General features: G+C 55.9%; 2 protein-coding genes across 2 annotated transcripts in view; one reads left to right on the top strand and one right to left on the bottom strand.

Moving 5' to 3' along the window:
- LOC119098307 (junctophilin-1) overlaps positions 1 to 10,795 on the top strand; it is a 44,059-nt gene extending 33,264 nt beyond the window's left edge. The window contains exons 6-10 of the mRNA XM_037221229.1: positions 5,787 to 5,905; positions 8,000 to 8,355; positions 8,471 to 8,863; positions 9,414 to 9,614; positions 9,858 to 10,795. Coding sequence (XP_037077124.1) covers positions 5,787 to 5,905; positions 8,000 to 8,355; positions 8,471 to 8,863; positions 9,414 to 9,614; positions 9,858 to 9,944 — 1,156 coding nt within the window. The 3' untranslated portion in view covers positions 9,945 to 10,795. The remainder of the gene's footprint in view (positions 1 to 5,786; positions 5,906 to 7,999; positions 8,356 to 8,470; positions 8,864 to 9,413; positions 9,615 to 9,857) is intronic.
- A 1,235-nt stretch (positions 10,796 to 12,030) lies between these two features.
- RpL13 (ribosomal protein L13) lies at positions 12,031 to 16,671 on the bottom strand. The gene is made up of 5 exons (XM_037221372.1): positions 16,621 to 16,671; positions 16,242 to 16,491; positions 13,484 to 13,657; positions 13,114 to 13,254; positions 12,031 to 12,200 (listed from the first exon to the last, which is right to left on the bottom strand). The coding sequence occupies exons 2-5, from the start codon at positions 16,482 to 16,484 to the stop codon at positions 12,087 to 12,089; spliced, it is 672 nt and encodes a 223-aa protein (XP_037077267.1). The 5' UTR covers positions 16,485 to 16,491; positions 16,621 to 16,671; the 3' UTR covers positions 12,031 to 12,086.
- Between the last annotated feature and the right edge of the window lie 95 nt (positions 16,672 to 16,766).

Raw genomic sequence — 16,766 nt, 5'->3', positions numbered from 1 at the left:
GCACTGATTCAAGCTTCAACCAACTAACTTCTCGGTAGCAGGCCCGTGCTCACTAAGCAAATCCCAAACGTTCTTTTATTCACACCAGTAGAGGTGTGCGCGGGGGTTGTCGTGACGACGGTGGGTCGCGACTGCAGGGAAGAAGCGTGTTGCTGTTACAAAACGTTGACAGCGTAATTAGAACTCGAAAATAAGCAAGATTGATATCCCTATTATAGTTTGGCATTGCTCCATTGGCACTACTCAGTGTTATTATTACACGCAACCAATCGTGAGGTTTCACTATGGTGCGTTTTTTTTACTTTGTCTCAAAGGTGGAAGACTCATTATCAATTTTTTTTAAAGTTTTGCGGAACCTTTTTTCACCTTTTAGGAATCTGATGGGCAAGATTTCGGTGTCACCTACCGGCGGATGGTAGAAAATCCGCACCAGCGCACCGCCGCTGGTGCGGATTTTCTTGGTGCGGACAAGGACTTCCACCGAACAGAGCGGTGGAAGTCCTTACGACGACGGTGGTAACAGGACGGTGGCCTGGGCTTATAATGCCAGAACTTCCCTGGCGGACGCCAGCAAATGTCGGCTTGTGTTGAATGCATTGATAGCTGGACTCGATGTCGGGGAAAGTCAGACTGTGCGGATCTAGGCCGGCACTCATATTCTTAGCATCATGCACTGGTGGCAGTACGATACCGGTACCACCGTCTTTCTAAACAAACCTGCATCTCTAAAATATGGTCTTACTTGTATTGACGTATCAATATTCAAATAGGCGTCGCGAAACTGACGGTGCAACAAGGCTATGAACTACTGAAAGGACAACATAGAGCCACGTTTTTCAAGTCGCAAAGCCGTTTCAGTGTAATCCGGAAACGAATGTCTGGACCTATGGTGTAATTTCAAGGCACTGTTCCTCTTGCCGCCCAAAGCGCACAGCCCTGCCTACCTTATTACGGGCACCGCCATTTTTCGACAACGGCCGGCTGAATAGCTTTGAAATTGGAGTCTGGGAAACTTGATTAGGGTTGGCAGCCTGGAAATGGCAGTGCCTCACTCGTTCTCGGAGCGCGTGGGTTTTGGACTCGAAGAGGCGGCATACCAAAACAAACTTATCAGGTTCATGATAAATGCCCCATTTCTCTTAGCATGCAGCCAACGTTAAAAATGTGGTAGGTTTAGCATGAACTTATGACTATTTATACGCAGTGCATTGGCTGAGACGTTTGGACATTCCCTTTCTACGGTGCACGGGTTTGATCCCCGGTTGTACCAAGGCCGCTGAGCGATAATATGACTTCTGTAGTCACGGGCGTGACACGTAGAATGCTCGACGATGGGCGTCGTGTTCCCTTGAAAATAAAAACCGGTGCAAACATCTTGCCAGTTACCTACAAACTGCCAAGTTTTCTAACTTTTCGAATAACTCCGCATGCCCTGCAGGATGGAGTAGCAAATAAAGGAGCTCAGCTGTATGGAGCCGAGGTTTTAGAACGTCAAGTAGCGTCTGCCTAAACCTGGTCAGCTGACCGATGTCAGCTGGGCCTCTGTCATCTGGGCGCCCTGGTCGTCTGCGATGAATGCTCGTCCCATCTTCGTCTGGTGGATATCTGTCTGGTTAGGGTCGTCTGGTTGGCAGCTGCTCAAGCTGTGACCATCCGGTGGACTCTCGTTATGGTCGTCTAGTGGCCATCTGCTTTAGTCATGGTCACCTGGTAGACATCTGCTCGGCGTTGTGGTCATCTGGTGACGTCTGTTCTTGTCATGGTGGCCTGGTGGGATTCTGGTGGGGTTATGGTTGCCCGCTAAGCCTCTGTTAGGAGTAATGGTCGTATGGTGAACCTCTACCTGCCGGGGTTATGGTTGGTGGTCGTCTATCGGGTTATGATTTCCTCGTGGACGTCTGGTAGGTTATGGTTGTCTAGTGGACCTCTGCCGGTCTATCTCGTCTAGTGAACCTCTGTCGGGTTTATTTGTTTTCACCTGATGGATTTCTACTGGGGTTATGGTCGTCTGGTAGACGTCTGCCGGGACTATAGTCGTCCGGTGAACGTCTGCCGGATTATGGTCCTCTTGTCGACCTCTGTCGGGTTTATGGTCGCTTGGTGGACCTCTGTCCGGTGCATGGTCGTCTGGTGGACTTCTGCCGGGTTATGCTCGCCTGATGAACCTCTGCCGGGGTTATGGTCGTCTGGTGGACCTCTGCTGCATTTATGGTCGTTTGGTGGATCTCTCTCGGGGTAAAGGTTGTCTGTTGGACCTCTCCCGTGGTTAAGGTCGTCTGGTGGACCTCTCCCGTGGTTAAGGTCGTCTGGTGGATCTCTGTGCCGGGGTTGTGGTCGTCTGGTGGACCTCTCCCGGGGTTAAGGTCGTCTGGTGGACCTCTCCCAGGGTTAAGGTCGTCTGGTGGACCTCTCCCGTGGTTAAGGTCGTCTGGTGGATCTCTGTGCCGGGGTTGTGGTCGTCTGGTGGACCTCTCCCGGGGTTAAGGTCGTCTGGTGGACCTCTCCCGGGGTTAAGGTCGTCTGGTGGATCTCTGTGCCGGGGTTGTGGTCGTCTGGTGGACCTCTCCCGGGGTTAAGGTCGTCTGGTGGACCTCTCCCAGGGTTAAGGTCGCCTGTTGGACCTCTCCCGGGGTTCAGGCCGTCTGGTGGACCTCTCCCAGGGTTAAGGTCGCCTGTTGGACCTCTCCCGGGGTTAAGGTCGTCTGGTGGACCCCGCCCATGCTTAAGGTCGTCTGGTGGACCTCTGCTCGGCCGCTGTGCCGTGGCACTGATTGGACGGCGTCGCGTCGGCCGGCGGCCCTGTTTAGTGTTGGCAGCGGCCCCGGCCGGGCCAGACGCGGGCTGGCCGCACAGTGGCGGCCAAATCTGGCCAGACAAGTGGCGACAGCCCGACCCAGCCCACTGCCCACCGGCGGCATGACTGGCCCGGCCAGCTCACTGCCGTCCCGATTATGCCGTGCCGTGCCATGCCGTGCACACGCGTGGTGACAATGCCATATGCAGCTCGGTGGCACAATGCGTAACGCTCCGGACGATGAAAGGGACGAAGACATGTCCAGTCGTGTCAAGTCCTTTAATTGCTCGCATGAAGGCGTTAGCATTGTGCGGGGCATCTATGCTTTATGACTATTTGGTGTTCGTGTGATAAAAAACGCGCTGCGTGATAAGCCATCAAATATCGGATATTCCACTGTACCCAGCCGGCAGACGATTTTTTAAAAAAAATCAGTTTGTCTACAAAATTGGCACGACCAATTCACAAGATGGTGGTAACACCGCGAGTTGAAACGTTCGCAGCGCCGGCGGTGAATGTTTTGGTCAGGACCGGTCTGCTCTGCCCACCAGTTGTGCTGCCAGATGGTTCCGCCCAGTTTTGGCGTCGGTACCGCTGTCCGTCCGCCGTTTTGGTCAGGCCCGGTCTGCTCGGTTCGCTAGCTGTGCCGCTGATCGTTTTGGTCAGGCCGGACTGCTCCGTCCACTGGATGTGCTGCCAGATGTCTCCGGTCAGTTTTGGCGTCGCTACCGCTGTCCATCCGCCTTTGCTCCTGGGTCCATGTCGGCTGGCGGCTTGGAACTGAACGGCTGTCTAGACCGTTCCTCTGCGTCCTAACCTGTTGTCTGCACTGCTGGGCAACTCCGGCGAGGTAGTCATATTTGCGAGCGACTCAAGCGGGCTAAATCCCGTCTCGGGTCTCACGTCTGGTAGCGGTCGTGCCGGGTAGCTCTGGCGCGGTGCTGCCGAGGCGTCCGGTGCTGTTCGGTCACTCTGACTGGGTCTTTTAGGACGTGCCGGGCAGCTTTGGCGCGGTGCTGCTGAGGCGTCCGGTGCTGCTCGGTCACTCTGACTGGGCCTTTGTAGGTCGTGCCGGGCAGCTGTTGATCCTGATTCTAGCTCTGGATCTATCTGTATAACCACATACATATCAAGGTATTTGGCACATCTTTTAATTACATTTAGCTTTGACGGCTCCCGCCTTCTTCGCTGTAGATGTTGCTGGGATGCTCTCGTATGGCGTGTGCGCTATTCGTTATCCTTTTCCCCATTCTCTTTTCCAACATCATTGGTCATTTTCGCACGGCACCACAACCTAACCTAACACAAGTCGCAAAGCACAACAAACTGATGAACAGTGATGACACACGCCGATGACAGTTGCTAGCAACACACTGCCGTTAAGAAGTGCAGCACCGAGACCAATTAGAAGGAAGTTTTTGTTTGAACTGAACGAATCGCTACAATTGTGCGCGTGCCACGGCCACACACATCACGAGCAAGCAAGTGTAAAGCCACACACGAGCCGAGCCAATCTGCCTTCCTCAGTTAAAGGCGCGACAATGCCGAAAACACGCCGCTGTTTTCATCATCACGCGCGTTGAAAGACGTCAGTCTGTATCAATATTCACCAGCGATTGCCACAGGGCCGCCCTGGCCTGGCCGGCAGTGCTGGGTGCGGACGGTCGACATCTTGTACCTGAATTCCGGGGCGGCTCCCGTCCTGAATCCGCGCTCGCCGGCGGCTCTGGCTTGCGGTGACGCCACCTCACGATCAGGCCGCCTGCCAGCCTATTGTTGTTGGCAGCGGGCGGACTAGCGGCGCTGCACAACTACTGACCAGCACAGCGCCCGCCGGCTGGACGCTGGTGTGCCACATGCTGGCCACGGAACGCGTGCCGCCGCGAGCTCGGTGACTCACATGCTGCACCTCACCCGCTGGCTCTGTGCGGGTGATCCACTGGCGCGAGCGAGGCGTCGACCAGTGGCTGCGCCGATGTCGCAGCGCGATGGCGCCCCGCCGCGGGGAAGTGATCCAGTGCCGGTTGATCCTAGCGCCTGCGGTTTGATGACGGCCCGTGAATCACAGGGGCAGACACACATTGGCCATTGGTAACGTCTAGCGTCATTCTTGTACGGTTTATCATGTCATGTCACAGAAATGGCATAGCCTCGCCAGAATGCACTGGATCCGGGCTGCGATGTCCCCATTGGTGGCCATCCAGCCGGCACTGCCGGTTTGACCCCGGTCGGACGTCTGGCCGCCCCGCTATTCAGCCGGCCGGGTAATGATTGGGCCGGGTAATGACCGCCCCCCAGTTCAGCCGGCCGGGTAATGATTGGGCCGGGTAATGACCGCCGCCCCCCCCCAGTTCAGCTGGCCGGGTAATGATTGGGCCGGGTAATGACCGCCCCCCCCCCCCCCCCCCAGTTCAGCTGGCCGGGTAATGATTGGGTCGGGTAATGACGGCCCAGTTCAGCCGGCCGGGTAATGCTTTGGCTGGGATTCTCAATCTGTTCTGGACCATATCCTAATATTTCTCCAAGAGGTCGGGGTATCTCGAGCGGTGTCCGAGCCGCCTGTGGCGAGTGTACGCAGGAGCGTCCAGGCCCGGTCGGGATTTCCCAGCATGTCCCCAAGTGGCCGTTTGGGGAAACTTTACCCGGACCGATTACTTGCCGCATGTGACTGATTTACGACAAGTGCTTCCTATGCCGACTGGGTGATGGTGATGATGACGGTGAGCATGCCCACGAGGGTGATAGTGATAATGTAGATGATCATGATGATAGTGATGATGATGATTCGGAGTTTTAAGGGGCGTCGACTACAAATGGTCACGCAGCGCCCATCCAAGCCCACTATGAAACTTGGACCCAAAATCTTCCCCAATCTTTTTTGACCTTCTAAAAAAAACCACCTGTTGCCCACACCCATGTCACCCGGACCGTGTAGCCGTGTCCCATGGCCGCCCAGCGGAGGTAACCAGTGACATGCGGCCGGTGTTCCCAGGACAGCGACGGCGCGAGGCAAGGCGGAGCAGGCGGACATCGCGGCCCTGCACTCCCGGGAAGACTCCGACATCGCCCGCATACACGCCAAACAGTTCGCTCCCGATTTCCACCAGCCAGGTAACTCGCGGCGCGCGCCCCCGTCCATTCGTCTTCCGCTGGCCCGTCTCCCTGACCGAGGCGTGCCGGTCGACGGGTGTTCTCCGCCGCGCCGCGAGCGCAGCACTTGGCACACGGGAAGAGAAGGCCGGAGCAGAGGCCACAACCTGACACAGCGCACACCACGACGCTGTCGACATTGTCCCTCTCACTGGCGCACAGTGCCGGCGAACGCCGCCAGCCGTTAGCTGCAGAGCGCACCGTCTCCCTCCCGCCTGGCTGGCCCTCCGGGGCGTCTCGACCAACCCGCGCCGGCCGGCCCGGCCGCCGGTAAACCGACTCCATTCCGGCGCTGTTACTCACGCCGCCCGCCGGTAAATAGGCGCGGCGCGACGACAATCGCGGCGGTTGTGGCGCGGCGGCCGTCTTCCGGTGTCGGCGGCCGTCGAGTCGGGGTCGGGTGGGGCCGGCGGCGGCTGCCGCGGACCGAAATAGCGCGGCCGGCGCGCGCCGTCGCCGCGCCGGCCGGCGGCGGGCTCCGGGCAACCCACCGACCACTGGGTGAGGTGAGGGCTCCTGCTGCAGAGGAGGCGCTCCGGAACGGGTCCTGGTACAGAGCAGGGACACTGCGACCGGTCCCGCTACTGAGGAGGCATTTCGGGACGGGTCCTGGTAGAAAGGCGTGATTCACGGACGGGAACTGAAAGCGAGGCGTGACTCAGGGACGGGTTCTGGTATTGGGAACGGACTCCCAGACGGGTACTAGCGCAGAGGTCGGGTACCGGGGCAGGTCCAGGAGGCATTCCACGACGAGTCTGGTGGGGAGGGGCATCGGGATAGGCCCGAGCACGTGTAGGGGCGTGGAGACGCCCCGTCGTGCTCCTTGGTGCAGACTTCGGCTCAGATCAATGCGGATGGAAAAGACTGTTACTTCATGTTGAGTAACAAGGGAGCAGATTGACAGCAGGATGTAACACCTGAACGGCGATCCATATCGGCATTGTTGCAAGGGTGCCGGCGTCGGTCGGTTAAATTAGGTCTACATCTAATTTTGTGACACCAGGGGACGCTTGACTCTCAGCAAAATAGGTTGTAATATTACTGTAAAAGGCAAAATGTTCCACAACATTGATTGACTCGTTCAAAAAGCATCAGGCGAGGTTGCACAGTTTTGTTGAAGGGCTGCACTCTCTACAAAATGGAGGGGAATGGGAAGGGACCGGAGGTCATCTTGGAGCCTCATCACCCTCGTGCAGGCAGCACCCTCCAACGGTAGCCGTTCAGTCTGACTCCTGGCAGTGTGACCTCTCTCTCACACACACACACACACACACACACACACACACACACACACACACACACACACACACACACACACACACACACACACACACACACACACACACACACACACACACACACACACACACACACACACACACACACACACACACACACACAACACACACACACACACGCACGCACGCACGCACGCACGCACGCACGCACGCACGCACACATCAGGCCAGTGTGGACTCTCAGCCAGACCCGACACCTCGTCGTCTCTCGCGGCCAAAACAGACCCCGACCGCGAGGTCTGGCAGGCTGGATGAAGCTTGAGCTTGTTCGAGAGGCCCGCCAGGCCAGGGGTGGCCAGTGTCGAGCGTGTTCCGCGCACCGTGTAGCCTCACGATGACACTGCATTGGCATACTGATGGTTTGCATTCTTAGATGCTGCGATTTCTAGTGTGTCACCTCAATTGAATCTTCTAGACCCTGCGCACTGTAAGTGTTCGGCAGTGCGCATGCTGAACACCAAACATCATCCATGGGACCTTTTCGGCTCTTGCATGCGCAGTCCTTACGAACTCGGAGCCTCGTCGGCCCAAAACGTCATGAATCATGAATCTCGTTGACTTTGAATGTTATGGCCCCCCAAGCTCACAAGTGTTGGTCGTCGCGAGGCCTCCGACGGTGGACACCGGGGACCCGGAGCCCCTGTTGAGCGCACGTGACCAGCCTGCCACACGCCGACCGGTCTACGGCTCACGGCGGCCGCCGGGCTTGCGCAGCGGCGCCGCAGGTGGCGCCACTGACCGGCCCCTCCCGCCGCAGGCTCGGACGTGGTGCGCTCGCGGCTGGAGGCGCGCGGCGGTGCCGCCAACATGAACACGCTCGGCCCGCCCAAGGCGCGCGACGAGAGCTCGTCGCACCAGCGCTCGCGCTCGCTGTACGTGCGGCCGCGCGGCGAGGAGGCGCCGCCGCCGAACGGCCTGCCGCCGGGCATGCCGACTACGCTGGATGGCGACGACAGCGAGCTGGAGCTGGCGGTGCCGGTGCGGCCTGCCGAGCCGGTGACTGTGGGGCCGCCGGCGCCGGCCGCCGCCGAGCCTGTCCTCACGCAGAACACGGCACGGCTCGTGTCCGGGCCGCCCGCCGCCGCCACCGCCCGTGAACGGCGCGCCGGCGGCGGCAGTGGACGAGACCGGCGACGGCGGCGACGGCCGGCCGCGCGGCCGCCACCTGGTGCGCGCCGCGGCGCGGCCGGCGCGCGCCAGCTCCCGCGGTGGCTCGGCCGGCGTGCAGTACCAGACCGCCATGAACGACCACTTCGACCACTACCGACGGGCGCCGAGCCGCGACAGCTCGGTGGACCGGTTCTGCCGGTCGGCGCGACAGACGCCGCAGCCGGAGCCGGCACGGCCGCCGGCCGAGCTGGCAGCGCGCGTGCGCTCGCCGTCGCGGCCGCGCCAGCTCGAGCGACCGCCGGACGAACCGCCGGGGGAGGAGGCGGAGCCGGCGGCCGGCGGCCGGCGCCAGACGCTGCCCAACCTGGCCGACGACACCGAGGTGGGCGGCCTCTTCATCCCGAGCACGGCCGAGGAGGCGGCGCGCATGCTGGCGCCACCGCCGGCCGGCGGTGTCAAGCGCACCGAGAGCACAGTCATCGCAGGCCCTCAGGGACGCCGCGGCGGCACGGTGAGAGGCGCCCCAGACGGCCGCTCGGGGGTGGGGTGGGGTGGGGTACGGAACGCCACTGTGGAACAGCCGCTCTGGGGAACGGCTCAGTTGGTGATGTGAGATCCGAGGTACTCTTACTCCACTGGGATAGCCGCCCCGGATCCTGCGGCTACACCATGCCGCGATGCCACCATCGCTACACATACGCGATGCCACGACATCGCATAGCCCTATCGAACATTGGCGGCTAGAACAGAAGAGCATGAAATATAAAGCGCATTACGTGCGTTTGCATGCATGCAGCTTTTGATCTGGTTTCCAGTCGCTTTCAGCTGCTATTGCCTTCAACCGCATGAAATGTCGTCGCAGCGGAGAACTCTGCACGGAAATTTCGGCAACCTACGCGGGTTTAAAGCTAGTGGTTATCAAGTCCCATTTTTCTCCCACTCATTTGAGCATATTTCTACGATGACACCTGCGCGGAGTGGCATAGCGCCGCTACCGCGCAAAACCCGCGGGCCCTCCCGTACACTCTGCCCCGCCTGTTGACCTACCCTCTCCCTGGCAGCCGGCGCTGGGGCCGACCTCCCTGCAGCGGAAGAAGTCGCTGCCGGACGCGTCGGCGCTGCCAGTCAAGGCGCGCGTCATGCCGCGAGAGGAGGCCAACTTCCTGGCGGCCAACCGGCGTGAGGACGTGCGCCGCCAGGCGGCCGAGGCCGACATGTATCGCGCCAACCCGCTCCTCTACGTGGTCAATCCCAAGGTCAAGGTCAGTGCACTGCGCGGTCCGTGTCGCTCTGCTTTTTTCAACACAAGGCTCAAGGTCGGCGCACCGCACTGGTCAGTCGTGGACGGCTCAGTGACGAGACGGCCGGGGTGGACACCGCGCGTCAGTGCAACTTTGGGAACATGGAACTTGAGGGTCACTTTGTTATGGCACGAGTCGAATCCCTTCCGCACAAGCCGCGTCTCTATGTAAGCGCGTGCTCACCATGGCTTCCCCGTGTTTCAGGACTGGCTGTCCAGGCAGCGACTCATCATGGCCGTGATCATACTCAACGTGTCGTTGGCCTTACTGTTTCTGAAGCTGCTAACGTAGCGACGCGAACACGACGGCGGGCGTGTGTTCTGCTGACGCGCGTCGTCACACGCCCGCTGATTGGCTCACCAAGCGACCAATCCGTGCCTTCCCTCTATGCGAAGCCAAGCCTTCTCATGGACCGGCGGAAGGAGTGACGCAACGAGAACGACGGAGCGTTTTCACGCAGGTTCAAGGACCTCGATGATGTGCCTTCGAACTTGTTTTTAATGCGCTAAATTAGTGTTTATCAGCTTAGACCGGGACTTGTGGATTTCCCCGTTGTATTGTTACTGATCGAATCAAACAAGTGGTGGTGCGTGGCCGAGTCCACAGAGTGACTGCGGCGGAGAGAAGTCCGCCGGACTCATCGACCTTCTCGCGCCGAGCCGCTGAGGCGCCCGAGTGCGTCCGTTCTGCTCTCCTCCCCCATTTACCCCCTCCCTTTCTCTTTCTCTCCGTCTCTCTGACCCCGCTTACGCCGTCAGGCAGGCGAGACGCTCGCCGCGCATTCTCCCTGCCGTGAGCCAACTCACTCCGCACCGTGGCACGAGCCGCGTACTCTCCCTGTGATACGGAGCGGTGCCGCGCAGGTGGCAGCACCAGTCTCTCCACTCCGCGGCAGGTGGCAGCACCGGACCGCCCGGCCTTCGCCACTAACCGCGGCTCTTCCCGCCGTGTGCCTCCGCCCGGGCTCCCGGCGGCCGACGGGACGGGAGCGGGACTCGCCCGGACTGAGCGTGTGCAGTGCGACCGCGGCCCCGCCGGACGGACGCCGGTCACGTGTCTGGCGCGTCGAGTGATAATGGCCCGAAGTGTGTACTCTTTCCCCACCGACTGCTGCGAACTGTGACCTCGAATAAACACGAACCCATGACAACGACGGCAGCGCAAGCGGATCTTCATGCGAACCAGTATTTGCTACTGCATCTTGGATTGATCCATCATACCACTGTGGTTGGGGAAACTGCGAACCAGCGCAGGCAAACTGATGGCTTCATCCACAGAGCCGGAATGACTGAATACTGACGTTATCACACCGGGGGTCACCAGCAGTACTGACAAAAGCGTTCGTTTAAGTCCTCCCCAAAACTCAGTTCGGCTCACGGCACCCTCTGCAGCCGATGCGTCACTAGTGAATTGGAGGACATGAGTGCCAGATGGCGATGGAGCTGGGGGAAGGGGAGACCCGGGGTGCCTTCTGCCCGGTCCGTCCAGGCAACGCCATGGCTAGGAATCATGCTTCCAAGTTACCTCCCCATAACGCGTTTCCCTCCCCTTTCTTGCGGTGACACCATCCCTCAAATCCGGCGGTGCATGAATTTGATTGAGACATCTTCCAACACCGCGATTCCAGGGGTCTACAGTCGGCTGAAGTGCGTGCGCATTGCACTCATGTCCCATCTCAATCAGCACGAGGCGGCGTCAATCCAGCCAATCCGTGCGCTGTCCCTGGAAAGTGGTATCATCACTGGCCACGGCAGACAATGTCTGCACCCAGACATAACCGCTAGTAAATGTGGCTTGCGAATTTTGCCGTTATTGTTTGCTTCCAAAGATCCTTTCCTGGAACACGTCGACTACGTTTTAAGTATGGCGGCAAAAACGCGCTAATTCCTTTTTAAATATCAATGCATTGCGCTCAGAAACGGAAATACACCTCTCGCCGAACTAGAAATTCTACGGTTATTTTTTTCGCGAGAAGCCCGTCAGCCCGGCCGCATTCAGTGTTCTCTCCACACCCTTGACAAGTCGTGATGATGATGATTGGGGTTTTAGGGCGCGTCGACTTCTAGGGTCATTTTGCGCCCAACCCTTGACAAGTCCTTGCACTTGAACACACGAAGAATGCCACCTTATGATCCGCCGCCCGCATCACATATATGGTTGCCCTCGCTTTGCTTCGCGTGACCCCAATGCTCGTTCTTCACATTTTCAGTTTCAGTCACCCTCATTGAAAACCATTCAGAAATGTGGGTATTGGTGTGATCTGCTGCGTCGTGTAGACCCCGTGTCTTCGGCTCACGCTCCTCGGGCCTGAACCTCCTGACCCCGCTTCTTTCGACCTCACCCCTCCGGCGCTGGACCCGCGGGGTCAAACACAGACCAGGCTCTGCACGGCTGATGTATTGAACGGGTGGCGATAACAGCACGTCAGAGGCCTCACTTGCCCTTGGCGGCCTTCTTGGCGGCGGCCTTTCCGGCGATCTCCTGGTCCTCGGCCGCCTCCTTTGCCCGCTTGGCGCGCAGACCCCACATACGGGCCGTGGCGCGGCTCTGGAACAGGACGGATATGGTCGGGGCACCGCGACAGCGTCAGGTCACGGTACAGCAGGCACTGCGACCGTGTTAGGTCACGGTGTAGCCGGCACTGAGACGGCGTCAGGTCATGGTACAGTCGGTACAGGGACAGCGTCAAACAACGGTGCAGTCGGCATTGCGACAGCGTCAGGTCATTGCACGGTCGATACAGGGATGACGACAGGTCATGGTACAGCTGATACAGGGACATTGCCAGGTCATGGCACAATTGATACCGGGGCAGCAACAGGTTATGATACTGTCAATATAGGGAGTGTCAGGTCATGGTACAATGGATACTGGGACAGCACCAGGTCACGGTACAGTCAGTGCTACGACAGTGTCAGGTCACAGTATAGTCAGTACTGCAATAGCCTCAGGTCATGATACCATCTGTATCTGCAGTCTGTACCAGGACAGCATGAGGTCAGGACAATACCAGTACTAGCATGAAGTCACCTAGATCACGGATGCCAGTACAGTTCATACATACAGACTTAATGCAACCCACTGAATGCATACAGACTTCGCCAGCATTACTTGCAAAAAAAGTCAGTATAGTAGTCTATAAACCAAGCATGACACATGAACCATGTTGCACATTCAAGGCAAGACCACACAATGTTTCAGTTTGAAGGTGACAACTCATCTTTCAAATCCTTCCTCCATCTGATTATGAACTGCATATCATGAGTTATAAACCTCAGCGATAGTGACACAGGTTACGGACACCGTCATGTGCTTAAGGCGCAGAGCAACTTACAACATTTGCTTAAATGCCCACCCCACAATCAGCTTCACGAAACACGATCATCAAGAGGTCGAACTGGCTGCAACGGGTTCTCCCGGACCGCGTGCACCGCGCCCGAGTCGCACGGCGAGCACGTACCCTGCGGAGCGTGTTGAAGGCCTGGAACCTCTGGTCGTCCTCGGTGATGGGCCGCGACTTGACCTGCAGCTTGTCCGAGCGGCGGTGCACCACTGGCATCAGCTTGCCCTTCACCTGTGAGGCCAGCTTCAGCTCCTCCTCCTGCCAGGACACCCAGTGACAAGTCAGTCATGACCACGCGCCGCTGCTCGCCGATACAACCCCACATGTTGAATCCTCTGATGCTAATGGGTCAGCAACGAACACCTCAAAACAGGTGAAGAATTGATGGCAGCAAAGCAGCCTATCATTTCATACAACACAGACAGGATGAATTGTGAACTGTTGTGGTTTCACACAAACTACAACAGATGAACTGTGTGCAACCCACCGAGCTCTCTCCCTTCTTGGGCTTGTTGGTGTTCTTGGGGAAGAGGATGAGCTTGGACCTGTACTCCTTCAGCCGCCGCACGTTGCCCTGCATCGCCTCCACGGACTTGTTGCGGCGCCTGTGGTCGACGGCGATGCCGATGGTGGGCGCGAACCGCTTGGCGATTCCGGCCGCCTGCGAACACAGAGTGGTCTCAGTGTGACGCAGACCAGGGGGCGGACCAACAGATGTCATTGGCCTGCACACACAGTGGTCTCAGTGTGACACAGACCAGGGGGCAGACCAACAGACGTCATTGGCCTGCGCACAAAGAGTGGTCCCAGTGTGATGCAGACCAGGGGGCAGACCAACAGACGTCATTGGCCTGCGCACACAGAGTAGTCTCAGTGTGACGTAGGCCAGAGGGCGGACCAACAGACGTCATTGCCATCAGCATGTCCAGAGCAGCTTATATGTCACTTAGTGGCACTGACAGCACAGCCAAGAACACATCTGCAGCACACAACTCTCACAAAGCAATACTGCACATGGTGGATCCAGAAACACAGGTATGATGTGAATGATGAGTTAAGCACTAATAGACACCATATGGCCAAGTTTTTGGGCGAAGCACTTCCACAATGTTGCAACATGCAGCAAACCCTTCGTGGATTTAGATGTCACACAACATTTTGCTTAAACAAATGCAGTGTGCATCAATAAATACACACAGAAATAATACCCATCAATGACTTGACACATTACAGCCTTTCACAGTCAATCTGAAGCAAAATGGTGCAGACAGCTGCATTGTGCAATGCAGCAATACTGATCATTGCCTGTGGCCTGGAGATGATGACCCTGGGTATATGATGGCCAGCATACTGATCGGCTATTATCTTTATTTACAATAAACAATCTTAAATTTGGCCAGCCACAATTTATCTCTATGGCATCCTCACACTGTGGACAACAATAAAAACATGCACCATGACATGCAATGCCAGGCACACCAAATTTCTGGCTACGAAATCAGTTAGAACTACCACTGGTGTAATCAGGGAGCTGATGGTTTTTTGAAGGTCCTCAATGTATGTTTACACAGGAACTTGAATGATCATAAAAGGTTATGCTTGCAACACCCTGATGACTAAACCAGGCTAAATTTCAAACAGGTGCCTGGGTTCCAGTCAAATTACATATGGTACCAGCTAAGGTACCTGTGGTTTGGTACATTAATACCAGGATTGTTAACACAGCTAACAAGTAAATTATATAATCCTTGAGGTTACTTTCCTTCCACATTGTGTACCATTAACATCATTATTATAAAGTGGGCAACAAGACCTGTAATCTCAGCTCTTTGGCATTAAGTTAACACTTCAGAAGATATATGTCTTGCTCACTGAAACTGTGGACATTGCTTGAAATATGGAGTATTTTTACAATATATGTATACCAATGATCGCTCACAAAATGTTTAAGCAGAACATCCTGCTAGAACAAGCTTCAGTCATTTTCAGGTTAGGAACCCAGGCCCTTTGCTTAAGCCAACTGTAAACACAAGGCAGCGACTGCAGCATGATATAAGGCATCTGCCTCCATCTGCCTTTCTGTCCCTTTGTAAACACAAGGCAGTGACTGCAGCATGATATAAGGCACCTGCCTCCATCTGCCTTTCTGTCCCTTATCTTTCTCCAATTAAGATAATGCCTGTAACTAAGCTATGTCCTTCTAGGAGTTAGCACAATTCAGCAGATATTCCTCCCATATCTAGTGATCAATGGTGGGGTTAACTCTTTCCAAATATTACCTAATTTTATCTAAACACAGCATGGCATGGTGACTGAAAAGATGACCTTTTTGGTATTTCTATGTTCTAAAACATCTTATCACTGCAACTATTCTAGCTAAGCTCTTATAATTGAAACTGTTCCAACTGTGCTAAATGCAAACCTGTGCTCTAGGCCATGGCCTATGAGTTGCAGCATGTGGCATGATTTACCTTGCCTGACAACACACCCCTTTGGCACTGTCACTGCCACCAGCCACAGGCCACCCCAGTCAGGGGCAAACAGCATGGCCATGCAGCAACTGCTATCTATCTTGCTGTGGTTGGGTGAATTGGAACACTCCTACATGCCATTTGAATACCAGACCTGCACCACATTCGGTGCATAGAGACTTTGTTGCAGTGTTCTTGCTACCAGTATTCTGCAGATAAGCTTACTTCCTGATAAGGATGAGCAAGGCCCTTGACATACAATTTGAAGCAATCAGTAACTATCCTGCATCAAGCATATCAGAGCACTGAATCTCAACTCTCACATGCACCAAACTTAGGCCAGGCCAAATTGCACTGAATTTTGCAATTATATTTACACCATAAGCTTTTTTGCCATTGCCACAACCATTTTTGAATCAGAAATGTCTCAAAGCATTTTTGCCTAAAACTACCAATGCAACATCATAATTCCAAGAAACAAATGCTCTACAAGCTGACATTGGTGGTGAGTTCCACATAACATGCACCTTTTGCAGCCTGGTTTGACAAGTTACAATTTGCATTTGATTTTTCGCTGCACCTGTGTAAATCAATCAGAGGGCGGGCACATACACAGCTCATCCACAAACAGGTATGTGGTGCACTTCTCATAGAGCACAACTGGGTGCAACACTCTGCAAAAATCATAGCACTTACAGCAAAATATTGACCATCAGCAGCTGCCAAAAACACCTGGGAGGTGTGGCACACTACACCCAGATTCATGGTTCGTACCTTCAATTCCTCAAGAGTGAAGCCACGTCCCGTCCTCTGCTTGGTGTGATAGCGGAATGTGGGGCACCGCACCACAGGCTTCAGCTTGTTGGTGGGTCTAGGGGCTAGCTTTCTGGCCTTCACCACACGCCTTTCATGCCTCCTGTGTTTCCTTGCTGGCTGGTTAAACCAACACTTGACGTGCTCTTGCCACTTCTTGTGGAAGTGCCCATTGGGCACCATGTTATTCCTTTTGGGCGCCATGATGGCTCTGAAACAAGGGAAGACGGGTAAAGTTTATGGGCTGACTTTTTATGTAAGGCAAAACAATTGAAATCACGCAATTGCAAGCGACCAATACGCAAATACACCAAACCGCAGATTTTACTTGTCTACTCACAGCCGTAAATACACGAGAAAGGAAGAGCCACGCCGCCTGTTTGATTAATATATTTCTCAAAACTTTATTAAGTCCTGCCGTTTAATCAGGTAATAAATAGACCACATTTGCAAGATTAAAGGAAGACGGCTGCTGCAGTACTCGAT

Source organism: Pollicipes pollicipes, unplaced genomic scaffold, assembly GCF_011947565.3.
Source record: "Pollicipes pollicipes isolate AB1234 unplaced genomic scaffold, Ppol_2.1 Scaffold_4740;HRSCAF=5597_pilon_pilon_pilon, whole genome shotgun sequence".
NCBI classification, from domain to species: domain Eukaryota; kingdom Metazoa; phylum Arthropoda; class Thecostraca; order Pollicipedomorpha; family Pollicipedidae; genus Pollicipes; species Pollicipes pollicipes.
This window is presented reverse-complemented; position numbering and strand designations above follow the sequence as displayed.

Bases quoted from the DNA above. Each gene is read 5' to 3' on its own strand.
- RpL13 (XM_037221372.1), bottom strand. From the start codon at position 16,484: ATGGCGCCCAAAAGGAATAACATGGTGCCCAATGGGCACTTCCACAAG. The intron at 13,255-13,483 runs GTGGGTTGCACA...GTGTCCTGGCAG, and splicing joins CCAAGAAGGGAGAGAGCTCG to GAGGAGGAGCTGAAGCTGGC. The intron at 12,201-13,113 runs GTACGTGCTCGC...GTCCTGTTCCAG, and splicing joins CCTTCAACACGCTCCGCAGG to AGCCGCGCCACGGCCCGTAT.